This window comes from Bactrocera latifrons, unplaced genomic scaffold, assembly GCF_001853355.1.
Source record: "Bactrocera latifrons isolate USDA-ARS-PBARC rearing strain unplaced genomic scaffold, ASM185335v1 scaffold_5, whole genome shotgun sequence".
Lineage (NCBI taxonomy): Eukaryota > Metazoa > Arthropoda > Insecta > Diptera > Tephritidae > Bactrocera > Bactrocera latifrons.
This window is the reverse complement of record NW_017537156.1, coordinates 3,332,519-3,346,059: the sequence shown is the minus strand read 5'-3', so window position 1 is coordinate 3,346,059 and position 13,541 is coordinate 3,332,519. Positions and strand designations below refer to the sequence as shown.

The 13,541-nt window shown below is 38.6% G+C and overlaps 1 protein-coding gene across 2 annotated transcripts; it reads left to right on the top strand.

Annotated features, from left to right (window-relative positions):
* Positions 1-763: 763 nt before the first annotated feature.
* Positions 764-9,571, top strand: LOC108973742 (dedicator of cytokinesis protein 7). 2 transcript variants are annotated; one of them, XM_018941203.1, is made up of 16 exons: positions 764-1,307; positions 1,423-1,507; positions 2,100-2,278; positions 2,340-3,367; positions 3,438-3,625; positions 3,688-4,487; positions 4,545-4,800; positions 4,887-5,097; positions 5,161-5,747; positions 5,807-5,913; positions 5,977-7,066; positions 7,143-8,006; positions 8,068-8,248; positions 8,325-8,874; positions 9,048-9,086; positions 9,321-9,571. In XM_018941203.1, the coding sequence occupies exons 1-16, from the start codon at positions 1,267-1,269 to the stop codon at positions 9,340-9,342; spliced, it is 6,228 nt and encodes a 2,075-aa protein (XP_018796748.1). In that variant the 5' UTR covers positions 764-1,266; the 3' UTR covers positions 9,343-9,571. The 2 variants fall into 2 exon arrangements, with proteins under 2 accessions (XP_018796748.1, XP_018796749.1); XM_018941204.1 differs by having other exon boundaries at positions 9,048-9,571.
* The last annotated feature ends 3,970 nt before the right edge of the window (positions 9,572-13,541 follow it).

Here is a 13,541-nt window from a genome sequence, read left to right as displayed (position 1 = left end):
GTATGTACATATGTATGTTTGCGGCATATAAATATTATACAAAAATAAATTAATATTATGCTTGTAGGCTGACTTTGATGAATGATGCGATTAACAGAATTTTGTTAATATTGAAAAAAATTAAGAAATATCCCTAATATTTATTTATGAATATGTTATTGGCAAGAATTGGAAAAACATTGTCGGTTTCCCTTCTAAAATCTTAAGCGATTTAGACGCGTTTTTCTCGAAACTACCTTTTCGCAGTAACGCAAGTTCTAATCAGCCGATTTACTTAAAATGTGGCATGAATACACCAAATAAAGTAATAAAAAATAAAAAAAAATTAAATTTTTAATATTTAAAAAAAACTGTACAAAGTTAAAAAATTAATGAAAAAATCGACCTCTATTTTTGAGTAACCATTAAAAAAGTTAATTCAGTTTTCAGATTCTTGATGTACATAGCGACATTCGTACTTATCAGGAATCTTATCTCTTACCCAAAAATTTTCAAATATATACTGAAAATATCGGTCAATCTTTGAGCTATATTAATAAAATTTAGAGAAATTAATAAAATTTAGAGTGTGTACACTCATGTACATAAGCACATAATACAAACATTTTCGAACCTGCGGTTTATTTTGTATCATAATACTTATGATGTATTTTTTTATTAATTTTTTTTTCTTTCAACATAACCGTTATTTGAGGGATCGAAGGATTTCAGGAGATGCTGAAAAGGTTTGATATTAGTCAAGCCCAGTATTTTTAATGTTTGTTGAAATTTTCCATATAAACATTCTTTTCAACAAATTGAAACTTTTTAAACCGACAAAAGCTCGCTTAAAGCACTTTCCAAATGACAGCTGATAGAAAATACACTAGGAAAGCTCAAACATTACGCACGCATACAACCACCAAATTAATGTAAACAAAACGTCATCGATATACGCGAATTCGCCTCAGAAAAAGTAAACAAACATCAACACCAACAAACCTTGTTTGTAAACAAACGCAACAGTTCGCAACAGCTGTTTAAAAGTAAATAAACGGTTTATTTACATCCAGCAGCTGATTGTCACTTTTGACAGTTTTGAAAAATAAACAAAAATGCCAACTGTCAAAAGTGACAGATGGGCGAAGTAGCCAGCGGCCATTTTTATTTTCACTTGTACACAGTGGAAAAATCGACCGATTGGCAAAGTGCATAAATATGAAGTTTTAGTAACAAAATAAACAGTAATTTTTGTGAATTTTATTAAAAGTTAATAAAGTTTACAGAATGTCTAGTTCACAACGATCTTTTGCCCAGAAATTAACGAAGTAAGTGTTTTTTCGCATAGTCGCAAATTAACCGGCTCGGCTCAGTATATGAGCGCGACCAAGTGTGTGTTTCCATTTACTTTCACCAAAACTAAAAATTTTCGCTTTTACGCAGGCACAATTTGTCCGAGGTGCGGAAAAATGTCGTTAATCATTTGCAAACAAAGGCGGTGGACTCCGGCTCAATGTGTTCATCAACGGTGAGTTTCCATAGAATAGTAAGTTTTGGCGGTCGGAGGAGGGGTGATGTAAGCTGCTTGAAAATTGGGTGGGGCTCATGTGTGATTACACAAATGCAGGTCGCTCACCCCATGTAATAAAACCACTTTTGTAGTATTAATAGTTTTACGAGTTAAACTGAGGATTTTTGTTATTCAAATACATAATTTATTATACCCTTATCATAGTATATTAAGTTTGCAACGCAATTTGAAACCCCGGAGACCTTATAACATATATATAAATGATAAGCGTGACGAGCTAAATCGAATCCATATTTATATACGAGAACTAGTTCCTCAGTTTTCTTTTTTAGATATCGTTCTAAAATTCTGCATGCGGCCTTTTCTTTTCAAGAAGCTACTCATTTGTGGGAACCGTTTAGATCACCCCACTATAGCATATAGCTGGCATAAACAAAAAACGGAACTATCAAAATTAAGTTCTTGTACGGAAAACTATTATTTGACAAGATGGAATAGAAAAGTCCTAAGCAGTCTTTTTAATATGTTTAGATTGCTCTTGATAAGTTTTCAAACCCCATATAGTCATAAAATATCATTTCTAACTCAGCTTTCGCTTACGGAGCCCGTTGAACCGTTGGATTATGAAGAATTTCTCACACAACACATGAACATATTGAATAGGGATCCACTAAAGCATATACTCGATTTTCCTCCTACTGATGTGGCTGTTAAAATCATTCCGCGTAAGATTCGCACCATTGAACATGTTGTGCCAAAGGAAAATATGTAAGTAATATTCACATAGTATTACCTGTACAGTAAAATAAAGAGTAAATATTTTTCTCAGCGCCGAACTACCACTCTATGTGCAGGAATGCGTCAACTGTTATACACGTCCATGGAAAGTAGTGGAATACGCACAACGTCACTACTCCAGTTCCTGTTGTTCACGTGAGCGCATCGACCGTGGCACCATCAGTCCGTCTGCCTATCAGCAAGAGTTTGAGATCGACAAAGAATTCACCTCTTTCGACGAGAACCTAACAGACAAAAGCGATAGTTGCACACCCAGTTCACGACAATCTATCGCCAGTTTGTCTTCAGTTAGTTCATGCACAGATACATTGACGCCGCGCGGCTCTTGGGCTAGTTTTGATTTGCGACGGTCGGTAAATGATCCGCTTATACCGAATTTATTAGATGATGTGCCACCGGAACAAATTGATCAAACGAATGAGTCACGTCGACAAGATGATCGACAGGAAGCGCTCTTTTCACTCTATCCTGAAGCTGATCCAGAGGATGTTATCGAACGACGTTTACCAGCTGAAATACCCATGGAACATTTGGGTCATCGCATACTAGTGAAATGCTTACAGCTACGACTGGAATTAGAAGTGGAACCTATTTTCGCCACAATGGCCATCTACGATGCGAAAGAGCGTAAAAAGATCTCTGAAAATTTCTACTTTGATATGAATTCAGATAATTTGAAACGTATGCTCAGTACACATGTGCGTTGCGCAGACGCAAGCACACAAAGTCGTGCTGGCATTTTTGAGATAACATATCCGAGTAGTGACATATTTCTAGTCATACGTTTGGAAAAAGTATTACAGGGTGATATCAAAGATTCGGTGGAACCGTATTTGAAAGACGACAAAGATAAATATCGCGAGAAAGCCAAATCTAATGCTGCTGATTTCTGTGAGCGTTTGGGTAAATATCGTATGCCATTCGCATGGACGGGTATTTACTTGAATAGCATATTTAATGGTGAGAATGTGGAAAATAAAGATGCTGTTGCTGCTAATGCAGAGAAAGATACCACAATTAGTGGTAACCTAACGTCAGCGGTGAGCTCTAACAGTTTAGGTGAGTAATTCAAATTGAAAAAAAAAAAAAAATGATTTGTATTTTATAATTATTTACAAAAAAAATTTAGATCGCAAAGCATCCACAAGTAGTTTTGATCAACTACGCCGTAAAGCGAACGATATGAGCGGCACATTAACCCGTCGTGGTTCGCTAGAACGCAAAGAGAAGCGGCGATCCTGGTCACTGGATGACTTCGCAAATGTCATTGAAACTTTCCGACCCATAACGATCACAGTTTCAAGTTTCTTTAAACAAGTAAGTGTTAAAATAAAATTCCTTGTATATATAAAATATTACTGCTTGACTTTATTCAACAGGAATCTGATAAAATGAAGGATGAAGACCTCTACAAATTCTTAACCGAGTTGAAACGTCCCAGTAATGCAATGAAAAAATATAAATGCATACCCGGTTCAATAAAACTGGAAATTTTACCTTGTCTTGAAGAGGTGAAAAACGCTTTAACACCCGAATTAGCCAAAGTCGATCCTTATCCCGAAGATAAAACGCGTCCAATCAAAGAAATATTGGAATTTCCTTCCACCGCTATCTATAATCCACATTACACATACCGCAATTTGCTTTTCGTCTCACCAAAAGAGTTGAATTTCTCCTCACGCGCCGGTTCGGCACGCAACATCGCTGTACGCGTACAATTGATGTCCGGTGAAACACAAATGGATGCAGTAAATGCGATTTATGGCAAATCTTCATGTCCAGAGTATGCCAGCGAAGCCTTTACCGCGGTGAACTATCATAACAAATGTCCAACATTCTATGATGAAATCAAATTTGCACTACCAGCGAATATTAAACAAAATCATCATCTCTTCTTTACACTCTACCATGTTTCGTGTCAAAAGAAACCACAAGAGGTACAACCCTCCGTTGAAACGCCCGTTGGTTACACGTGGCTGCCACTGCTGCAGGATGGCAAATTGAAAGTGGGCGAATTTCAATTGCCTGTCATGGTGGAAACACCACCAGAGAACTATTCATTCATACCGCCGAATGTACACTTACCCGGCACTAAATGGCTGGATAACCATCGCCCCGTCTTTACGATAACAGTGGATGCCGTTACGGCAGTTCACACCTTGGATCCGCACTTGGATGGGTAATGAGCAAGGTACATAAATTTATATAAATTATATAATTTACATTTTCCTTATAGTTTCTTTCTCACTTGCGATTATTTGGATTCACGCAAAATACCGCCACGCATTGGAGAAGGCAATATGGAGAACGAAATGAAAAAGGCACTGTTGGAGATTGCTAGTGCTGAGCGTGAACCATTGGTGAAGAATCTGCATTTGGTTTTGGATAAATTAATAGAGCTTTTAGTGACGGCCTATAAAATAGGCGGTCAACCTATTTCACTGGGTTCGACCGTCTTCGAAATGCTTTGTATGGTGTCGGCAAATCTATCGGTAGGTATTTTCACATGCCCTGAATACGTTTATTAATTTCTGAATGTACCGTTATGTCACAATTTCTAATCTAAACAATCCTTTAGATTCTAAACGATGACTTGGTGATCGACCAGTATGGCCGTCAGGCATTACTCTCCACCTACGTGCAGTTCCAATGCCGCATACCGCATCCATTTGGTGGCAAGCGACGCATTACTTACAGTCGCAGTAATGCCGAAGAGGTATCGGCTAATGCCGCCGAAACATACAGTCTTTACGAAAATGTATCCATTGGACGCAGTTTGGATCGCAAAGGTAAATAAAATGTATATACATTTTTTCTTCTAAAATATAATAACACCAAATTTTTATTTTTAGAGCACACGCTAGAGTTGTCGCCCACATTTAGTAGTCGCGATGGTCAAATACGCTTGCTACATGAAGAATTGGCATTACATTGGGTTGTGGCCAGCGGCAAAGCAACCGAACTGGCCATGTCCAATTCATGGTTTCTCTTCGAATTGATTGTCAAATCCATGATTGAGCATTTAGATTACAGCAGCGCTTTGACTGCTCCACGTAAACAACGTTTTCCCCATCAATTTACCGATGACATTTCGACACTTGTGCATTTGGTAACCACTAAAGTGGTGGGCTATCACAGTGAGGAACCGAAGCTGGCGCAATCGCTAAATGCCAGTTTAGGTTTCTTCATATTCGATCTGTTTAGCATAATGGATCGGGGTTTTGTGTTTGGTCTCATCAAAACCTATTATAAAGTCTTGATATCGAAGAATGCCTCAATACCGGACTTAATGAATTACAAAATCGACTTTTTACGGATAGTATGCAGTCATGAGCACTTTGTGGCATTGAATTTACCTTTCGGCACGCCCTACACTACTGTATCGGCGCCCTGCAGCCCAACGCCGAGCACGACGTCTAGCAATAGCCAAACTTCATATGTGAGTTTAACACAATTAGATGTTGGAAAATTATAATTTTTCATTTTATGCTTTTCCAGAGTTCCATAGAACGTGCTTTGCATGCGGATTTGAGCGCCGATTTTCGTCAACAACATTTTCTCGTCGGATTGGTTTTGAGCGATTTGGCGACAGTGCTTGAAGTGCCGTATGTAGCGACTTAATAATATACATCATAAGAACTAATTTTATTTCCTGTTTTTAATTACAGCAATCCTCAACTGCACGGAAAAGCAATACGATGCATACGTAATCTCATGACCTCGCACGATTTAGATCCACGCTACAGTGAGGTGGAGGCGCGTGCACGTGTAGCTTCGCTTTATTTGCCCCTACTAGGCGTCGTCATGGATGCTATACCACAACTACACGCATATCTCACAGATGCAAATGATCGTCTGCAAAGCATGGGTTTATTGGAGGACTATCAAGGTCCCCACCAGAGTCTTTCCACATCCACAATTAATACCGATTTCAATTACGCTAACTCTGCCAATCGCACCTATAACTATCTCAATGAGCAGATAAAAAATAAATCTCAGTTGAGTAGCGAAAACACGCGACATTTGCTTGCTTGTTGCATATGGGTTCTGAAGAATCTGGAACGTAGCGTCTTATATCGCTGGTTGCTCGGTCTCAATCCGCATCGGGTGCATCAAATGCTGCAGTTATTAAACACCTGTATACCTTGTTTCGAGTATAAAGGTCAAAAGCGTTTGCCATCACTCAAACGTAATACACAGAGTTTTCGTAAACCGACGGACCTAAAGGAAAAACTGGAGGAATGCATACGTGGCACAAATTCGGCGCGTTATGATCTCATCAACAGGCGCAAAGATCGCAATTCGACGGAGAAATTTCGTTGGCGAAAAGATCAGATGCCATATCGCTCACAATTCTATGACAACGCCACCAAAGCGGATCCCGAACTCGAACTGAATCATTTTATTGAAGGCTCGCTAGCCACCGAGATCGCATTGATTATTTTAGATGCCTTGGAAATCATTGTACAGGTTGCCACCAACTCGGAAATGCACCACAATCTCTTGGGTACGGTGTTGAAAGTGATGCTGCACGCACTGTCGCGTAATCAAAGCACATTATCGCTACAAAATCTGTTCGCCTCTCAACGTTCATTGATTTTCAAATTTCCGAATTTGCTATTCGACGAAGAGACGGACATCTGTGCAGATCTATGTTTCTTACTGTTGAAGCATTGCGGGTCATTGCTGCCGGCTATACGCTCACAGGCTTCGGCATCACTGTACTTACTCATGCGGCAAAACTTCGAGATCGGAAACGTATGTATAATTAATAAAAATTAAATAATGATTGTGTTCTAAAATATATATAAAACATTCAAACTCACTTACTTAGAACTTTGCGCGCGTCAAAATGCAAGTGACTATGTCACTCAGCTCGCTGGTCGGTACTAGTCCTGCATTCAGCGAACAATCTTTACGTCGCGCGTTGAAAACTGTACTCGTTTACGCCGAATCTGATCAGGATCTACAGGAAACTTCATTTCCGGAGCAAGTGCAAGATCTTCTCTTCAATTTGCACATGATACTTTCCGATACCGTTAAAATGAAAGAGTACCAAGAAGATCCTGAAATGCTGCTCGATCTCATGCATCGCATTGCCAAAGGTTATCAGAATAATCCGGACTTACGACTCACCTGGTTGGAGAATATGGCAAAGAAACATCGTGAGCGCGCCAACCACACCGAAGCAGCCATGTGCTATGTACATTCGGCGGCACTGGTTGCCGAATATCTCAGTATGTTGGAGTCGCAAACGCACTTACCCGTTGGCGCTGTTAGCTTTCAACGTGTCACACCAAACGCGCTCATGGAGTCAGCCGTTTCAGATGATGTATTAAGCCCTGGCGAAGATGGCATTTGTTTGGGCAATCATTTTACCGAAAGTGGACTGAAAGTGTTGCTGGAAGAAGCATCAAATTCATTTCAAATTGCAGGCATGTACGAGGCCATGAATGAGGTGTATAAAATTTTAACACCCATTTGTGAAGCGAATCGAGATTTTCAGAAATTGGGCAAAATTCATGGTAAACTACAGGAGGCCTTCAATCGCATCGCACAACTGCAGGGCAAACGTGTATTTGGCACTTACTTTCGTGTGGGGTTCTATGGCACGAAATTCGGTGATTTGGATCAGCAAGAATTCATTTACAAAGAACCAACTCTAACTAAATTACCAGAAATATTTAGTCGTTTGCAGGTTAGTTTCGGCGCTAACAACAAAAATGAAATTCACTACACAAATTGTATGCGCTTTTCAGAATTTTTATGCCGATCGTTTTGGTCCCGACTCAGTTCACATAATCAAAGACTCTAATTCTGTGGATATTAATTCATTGGATCCCGAAAAGGCTTACATACAGATAACCTACGTGGAACCATACTTCGAAACTTATGAGCTGCGTCATCGTGAAACCTACTTCGAGCGTAATTTCAATATAAGTGAGTGCAAAAAAGCTTGAATTTTTCTAACCTCAAAAGGTATATATTGAATATGAATTCTTTGCTTCTATCATAGAACGTTTTATATTCGCTACGCCATTTACCAAATCCGGCAAAGCGCATGGCGACCTACACGAGCAGTGCAAACGTAAGACCATACTAACCACAACCAATCACTTTCCCTACGTAAAGACACGGATACAAGTGATCGCGCGACAACAAATCATACTGGAACCAATTGAAGTGGCTATAGAGGACATACACAAGAAGACGGCTGAACTTGCAGCAGCTACCAATCAAGAACCGGCCGATCCGAAAATATTACAAATGGTTTTGCAAGGTTGCATAGGCACTACAGTCAATCAGGGACCTATGGAAATGGCGACAGTCTTTCTCGCGAATCTTTCTGATGGCGTCACAGTGCCAACCAAACATCAAAATAAGCTGAGACTTTGTTTCCGTGAATTCTCCAAACGTTGTGCCGACGCATTGAAGAAGAATCGTAATTTAATATCGAGCGATCAAAAGGACTATCAGCGAGAATTGGAACGAAATCATGAGCGTTTCGTGGAGCGCTTAACACCATTGATAACGCTAACAGCCGCGCAGGCGCAGGGTGTTGTGAAGTAAGAACTGCCTTTTAATTTATTGCTTTTGTTATTTTGTTTTTTCCCCACCCTCGCAACTCCTTGACACAATTTAAAAGTACTTTAGTCAACGCGTCCATTTGTTTATAGATCTACATGTGTGTCCGTGCGTAATATCTAATTTGTATGTATTTTTTTGTTTTTATTTGTAGAGCCAATGCTAACGTCTATAAAAGTACACCCTTGAAATGGTAATGTCAGCAATTAGTTGGATATGGTGAAGTAGATATATTATGAGCACATACATATATATACATATGTGTATATAGTACATACATATTTATATTACTACACTTTATACCGCATTCTAATTTTTAGGTGATAATAATGAATTTTATACCTTTCCTACCGACCCTCTTACATGTCTGTACCTATGGATTTTCTGTGGCCCCTATTGTTATTGTAATACTCGAATATGTTTTTAGTGTTGCGGATTATTTTAAGTAATACCGTGTTTACTAAATATATAAACCGCATCTTTATGAATTAAGTATTAGTACAATAGTATTAAGTTTTGATTTTGAACTGAGTTTTTTCGATTTTAACACAAATATGTGGAACAGCTGTACTTGCGACTTCAATCGTTTAAATTAATTTGAAGGGACTTAAACCGTTATTATTATGACGTTCACTTTCTTCTTTGGTTTCAAATTTAAAACATTTTATTTATTTTATTTTTTTCATACTTTATTAAAATATTTTTATATTTTTTTTTTCACACGTTGTGTATACTTATAAATACATCTGGATGTTGGCAATTACTGTTATTATTTAGCTCGTATTTTTAAACACAAAATCACTTTTTTGTTTTATTTGCGCTTTGAGCGGTTTTTGAACACTGCTCAATGCCGCAGTTGTTAGTTTTCAAACGTTTTGATTTTTTCACAAAAACGACTATTTTGTCAGCTGTTTACCGCAGCTCTCAACGAAATTATTGAAGAATCAGCAATAGAAAATATATGTTATTCATGTTAAGTATTTGTTGCAATGTTGCTAACTTTTTTATTTTGTTTATAGCATTTGTTTTAAAAATTTCTTCAAACATTACAATCGGCCACTGAAGTTAAGTTTTCCACTTTAATTGCTGGAACACCGAATTCAAAATATTTGTCTGCTAAGCCTTCCACACTAAATATCACTTTTCATATGTTTTTATTGAAACACAAAATCGTTTTCGCATTTCACATGCAACATTTTTTCCAAAAAGTACACAAAAAAAATTTTTCTTAACATTTAATTAAAGTTTCGCGCAAATAAACGCATAGAAAATGCGAAGCCGCACGAAATTTTCATATGCATTGGTTAATTAACTGACGAATGAACGAAGCGAATCGAACCGCTGTTGACGCGCGCCTGAACGTGTGAAAACGAAACGTACACCAGCAGAGTCAAACACGTAATGAGCGCTCACTCCAGACGTGTGAGCACAACAACCCAAACGATGGATAACTGGAGCCAAAGTATATATGAGCAGCAGCAGCAGCAACAGCAAAAGCAATACCACAACAGTGCCGCACTGCATAAGGCAATCGAAGCAGCCACAACAACAGCCGCTAGCACAGCATACGAACAATATTAATCCACCCAACAAACGAAAACAACGAGCGCACGAGCAAACAAGACGCCGCCAACACACACACTACCACGAAATGAACCCACATGCACGAGTGTATGGTGTGGTGGCAATACAGCCCACCGATGGGGCGCCAGAGGCCAAGCAAACAGGCTAATGTCGTATGTTGGCAGTTGGAAACTCACCCAAATATGGTAGAAAAAATACACCACACACGCGCTCACGTGAGTCGCCTTCAAGCCAACGACAGCTCAGCGTCAATACAAAATAAGCCACAACAATGCGAGAGTGCATGCAAATGCTTGGCATCAAAAGAAAACAGAAACAAACATAATACAATGGCATGCAAGCGCGTAGACTGACTGAGCTCCAAAGCCATGCTAGCGAGCCATCGACGAGGCTCACAATCGAAAACTAACGCACATATGCTCATATATTGCGTCAGTTCATTTTTTTGGGATTTTTAAAGATTTTTCAAGGTATGAAATTTCAAAAGAGCATAAAGCTAATTTGTAAAGAGCGCCAAGCGATGGCATTAAGAGCGCAAATTCTATGGAAGAGAGCGCCCACAAGTCAATTCAAACAGCGGTTGTTTGATAATTTTCTGGTTTACTGAAACTGGTTTTGCTTTTTCACCACCAAATACATTTGCCGCGCTCTCATGTGTTCTCTGTTTATAGAACCAAACAAAAACAACAAGAAAATCATAAAAACAAAGAAAACAACTGCTATACGCCGCACCATATGCTTTGTTGCAGTGAATTACGAGGACTTGTTGGTTTTGGTATGATTGTGTTGGTGGTTGCATGCAACACTGCGTCATATTGCACGTTGGTGTTCTTTTGGCGACTCTTTCAGGTTCTGCTCTGTGTCTTTTGAGCTGCTACGTTAGTGGATTTAAATTTTTAGTTAAGCTTCAATTATATTATGTATTTCTTAATTCTTTACTTTTAGTATCCTTCAATTGTGGTTGTTATTTTTGGTCTCTTGGATTCTTGATGAGCGCGACGAATGCTGTTAATGTGACTTGCTGGGCGACTTTATGGTACATTCGCAGCGACTGTTTCGTCGACCACTGTGGTGAGAACACGTGTTTAAATTTCAAAGAAATTTAATTTGAAATAATGAAAATTGTATCGAAAATATAACAGTAATTCTATCAAAAATTTGTCTATTACAATATGGCTGCCTGCTAAAATTCACTAGTTGCGGCTCTTCCTTTACTTATGGCGTGTTTGTTCCGAGAAATCTAATATCCTGTAGTATTTAAGGTAGCCTTGAATGACTGATGGATCTTGAGAAGCACTTTCATATGAAGAATTTTATATTGCCGACAGGGGACCGATGATTATGATATAAAAATATTTTTGGACTTAAATCGATATGAGCTATGGGCCGAGTTTAGGTCTATAAGCTAACCTCCTCCCTGCAGAACATGCTAGAGAAAATGTTGAAGCATTCTTGGACATTTCTTGAGCGTTCAAAAACGTCTCTACGGAATCTATACTGAATAATATACTTTGACTTCTTGACAGATAAGAGCAGCATGGAACGGCGCTAAAATGACCAAGGAAGAACTTCGCAAGGTGGAATGCTATTTCCGCTTCAATTTACGTTAGTGAATAAACTGCTAAGGAACTTCGAAGACAAAGCCCCTAAAATAATGGCATATGTGGATGACACTGCAATCTTAATAACATTTAGGCGTCTACAGAACAGGTGTCAGGTGTATACAGAACTCTATAGAACTGGGAATCGGAAGCGAGTCTTAGGTTGAACCACGAGTAAATGTATATGTTTGTGTTCACAAGAAAGTAAAAAATTCATTTTATGATGTTACTTTTCATAAATGGGACACAACTCTGTCGCATGAAAAGAGTCAAGTACTTTGGGATAGTCTTGTACAGTAAACTGCTTTGGAAGCACAACGTAGAAAAAAGAGTGAGGAAAGCCAGAAATGCTTTGTGTGCGTATAGGCAGATAGATGCTCGGCCCGAATTGAGGCTTTTTCCCTTTCTCATGTACTAGTGCTACACAGCTATTATTAGACCAATTCTGCTCTACGGTGCAGTAGTATTATGGCCAGGCAAACGGAAATTCACCTACCGGAAGCCATGGAAAGGAAAGAAGGTTCAAAGTAAACCTATGAAAAGATGCCTGGCGTAAAGGTATGTTAGCTACGCAAAACACTCTAAACAGCCAGCTGCAGCTAAATCCAGACTCAACATCTAAGTAGAAGGGCAGCAGTGGAGAATATTGCCAGAACCAAGCAACTTCCGTTCTACTGGATGCCAGGCCACAAGGGCATATAGTAAAATGATATAGTGGACGAGATTGCCAAGAATGGTGTACAGCTAACACTCGAAAGTGTGATCAACATTGGGAAAGCCATACATTATCTATACGACGATCATGACAAAAGCATGGTAGAGAAAATAAAAACCCGATAGAATCAGCTACCTGGGTGCAAAACTGCAAAAGTCGTTCCATTAGGTCGGAAGTACACAAAATTCCTATTGAAAAAGACTATAGGAAATGTTTAGGGCAGGGCACCAGAATAACAATGGAGAATCTCTAGTGCACTAGTCCCGCATTGGCAAGATTACGCTGTAAGCATCTGGGATCCCCACGGTACGATACACTGGAGGAAGTATCGATAGTGATACCGCAGAGTCTGTTAAAATTCGCGTCAAGCGCAGCCATATAAAGACTTCATAATATAGTTTATTTCTCTGTATGATATAGGATTCAATGATACATATATATACCTAATGTGATATACAACCTGATCACCATTATCAAATAGACGCTTGAAAATAACGTAAGAAATTTATTACACTGTACGACAAATCCAAAATTTCTGGAAATAGGACCTAAGTAATTTATGTCAAAAGATTAAATCATAAGTAAAAATACATTTTTCCTTTTTTCGAATTTAGTCTATTAAAACATTAAATAAACATATTATTATGACTTAAAAAGGTAATCGAAATGAAAGAAAATGTCGACTACATAAGCGAACTCTATCGAAATGTAGGTGAACTCATTTTGCAGTCCTGAAGTAGAAAGAAAT

Bases quoted from the DNA above. Each gene is read 5' to 3' on its own strand.
- LOC108973742 (XM_018941203.1), top strand. From the start codon at position 1,267: ATGTCTAGTTCACAACGATCTTTTGCCCAGAAATTAACGAA. The intron at 1,308-1,422 runs GTAAGTGTTTTT...GCTTTTACGCAG, and splicing joins TTTGCCCAGAAATTAACGAA to GCACAATTTGTCCGAGGTGC. The intron at 5,748-5,806 runs GTGAGTTTAACA...ATGCTTTTCCAG, and splicing joins GCAATAGCCAAACTTCATAT to AGTTCCATAGAACGTGCTTT.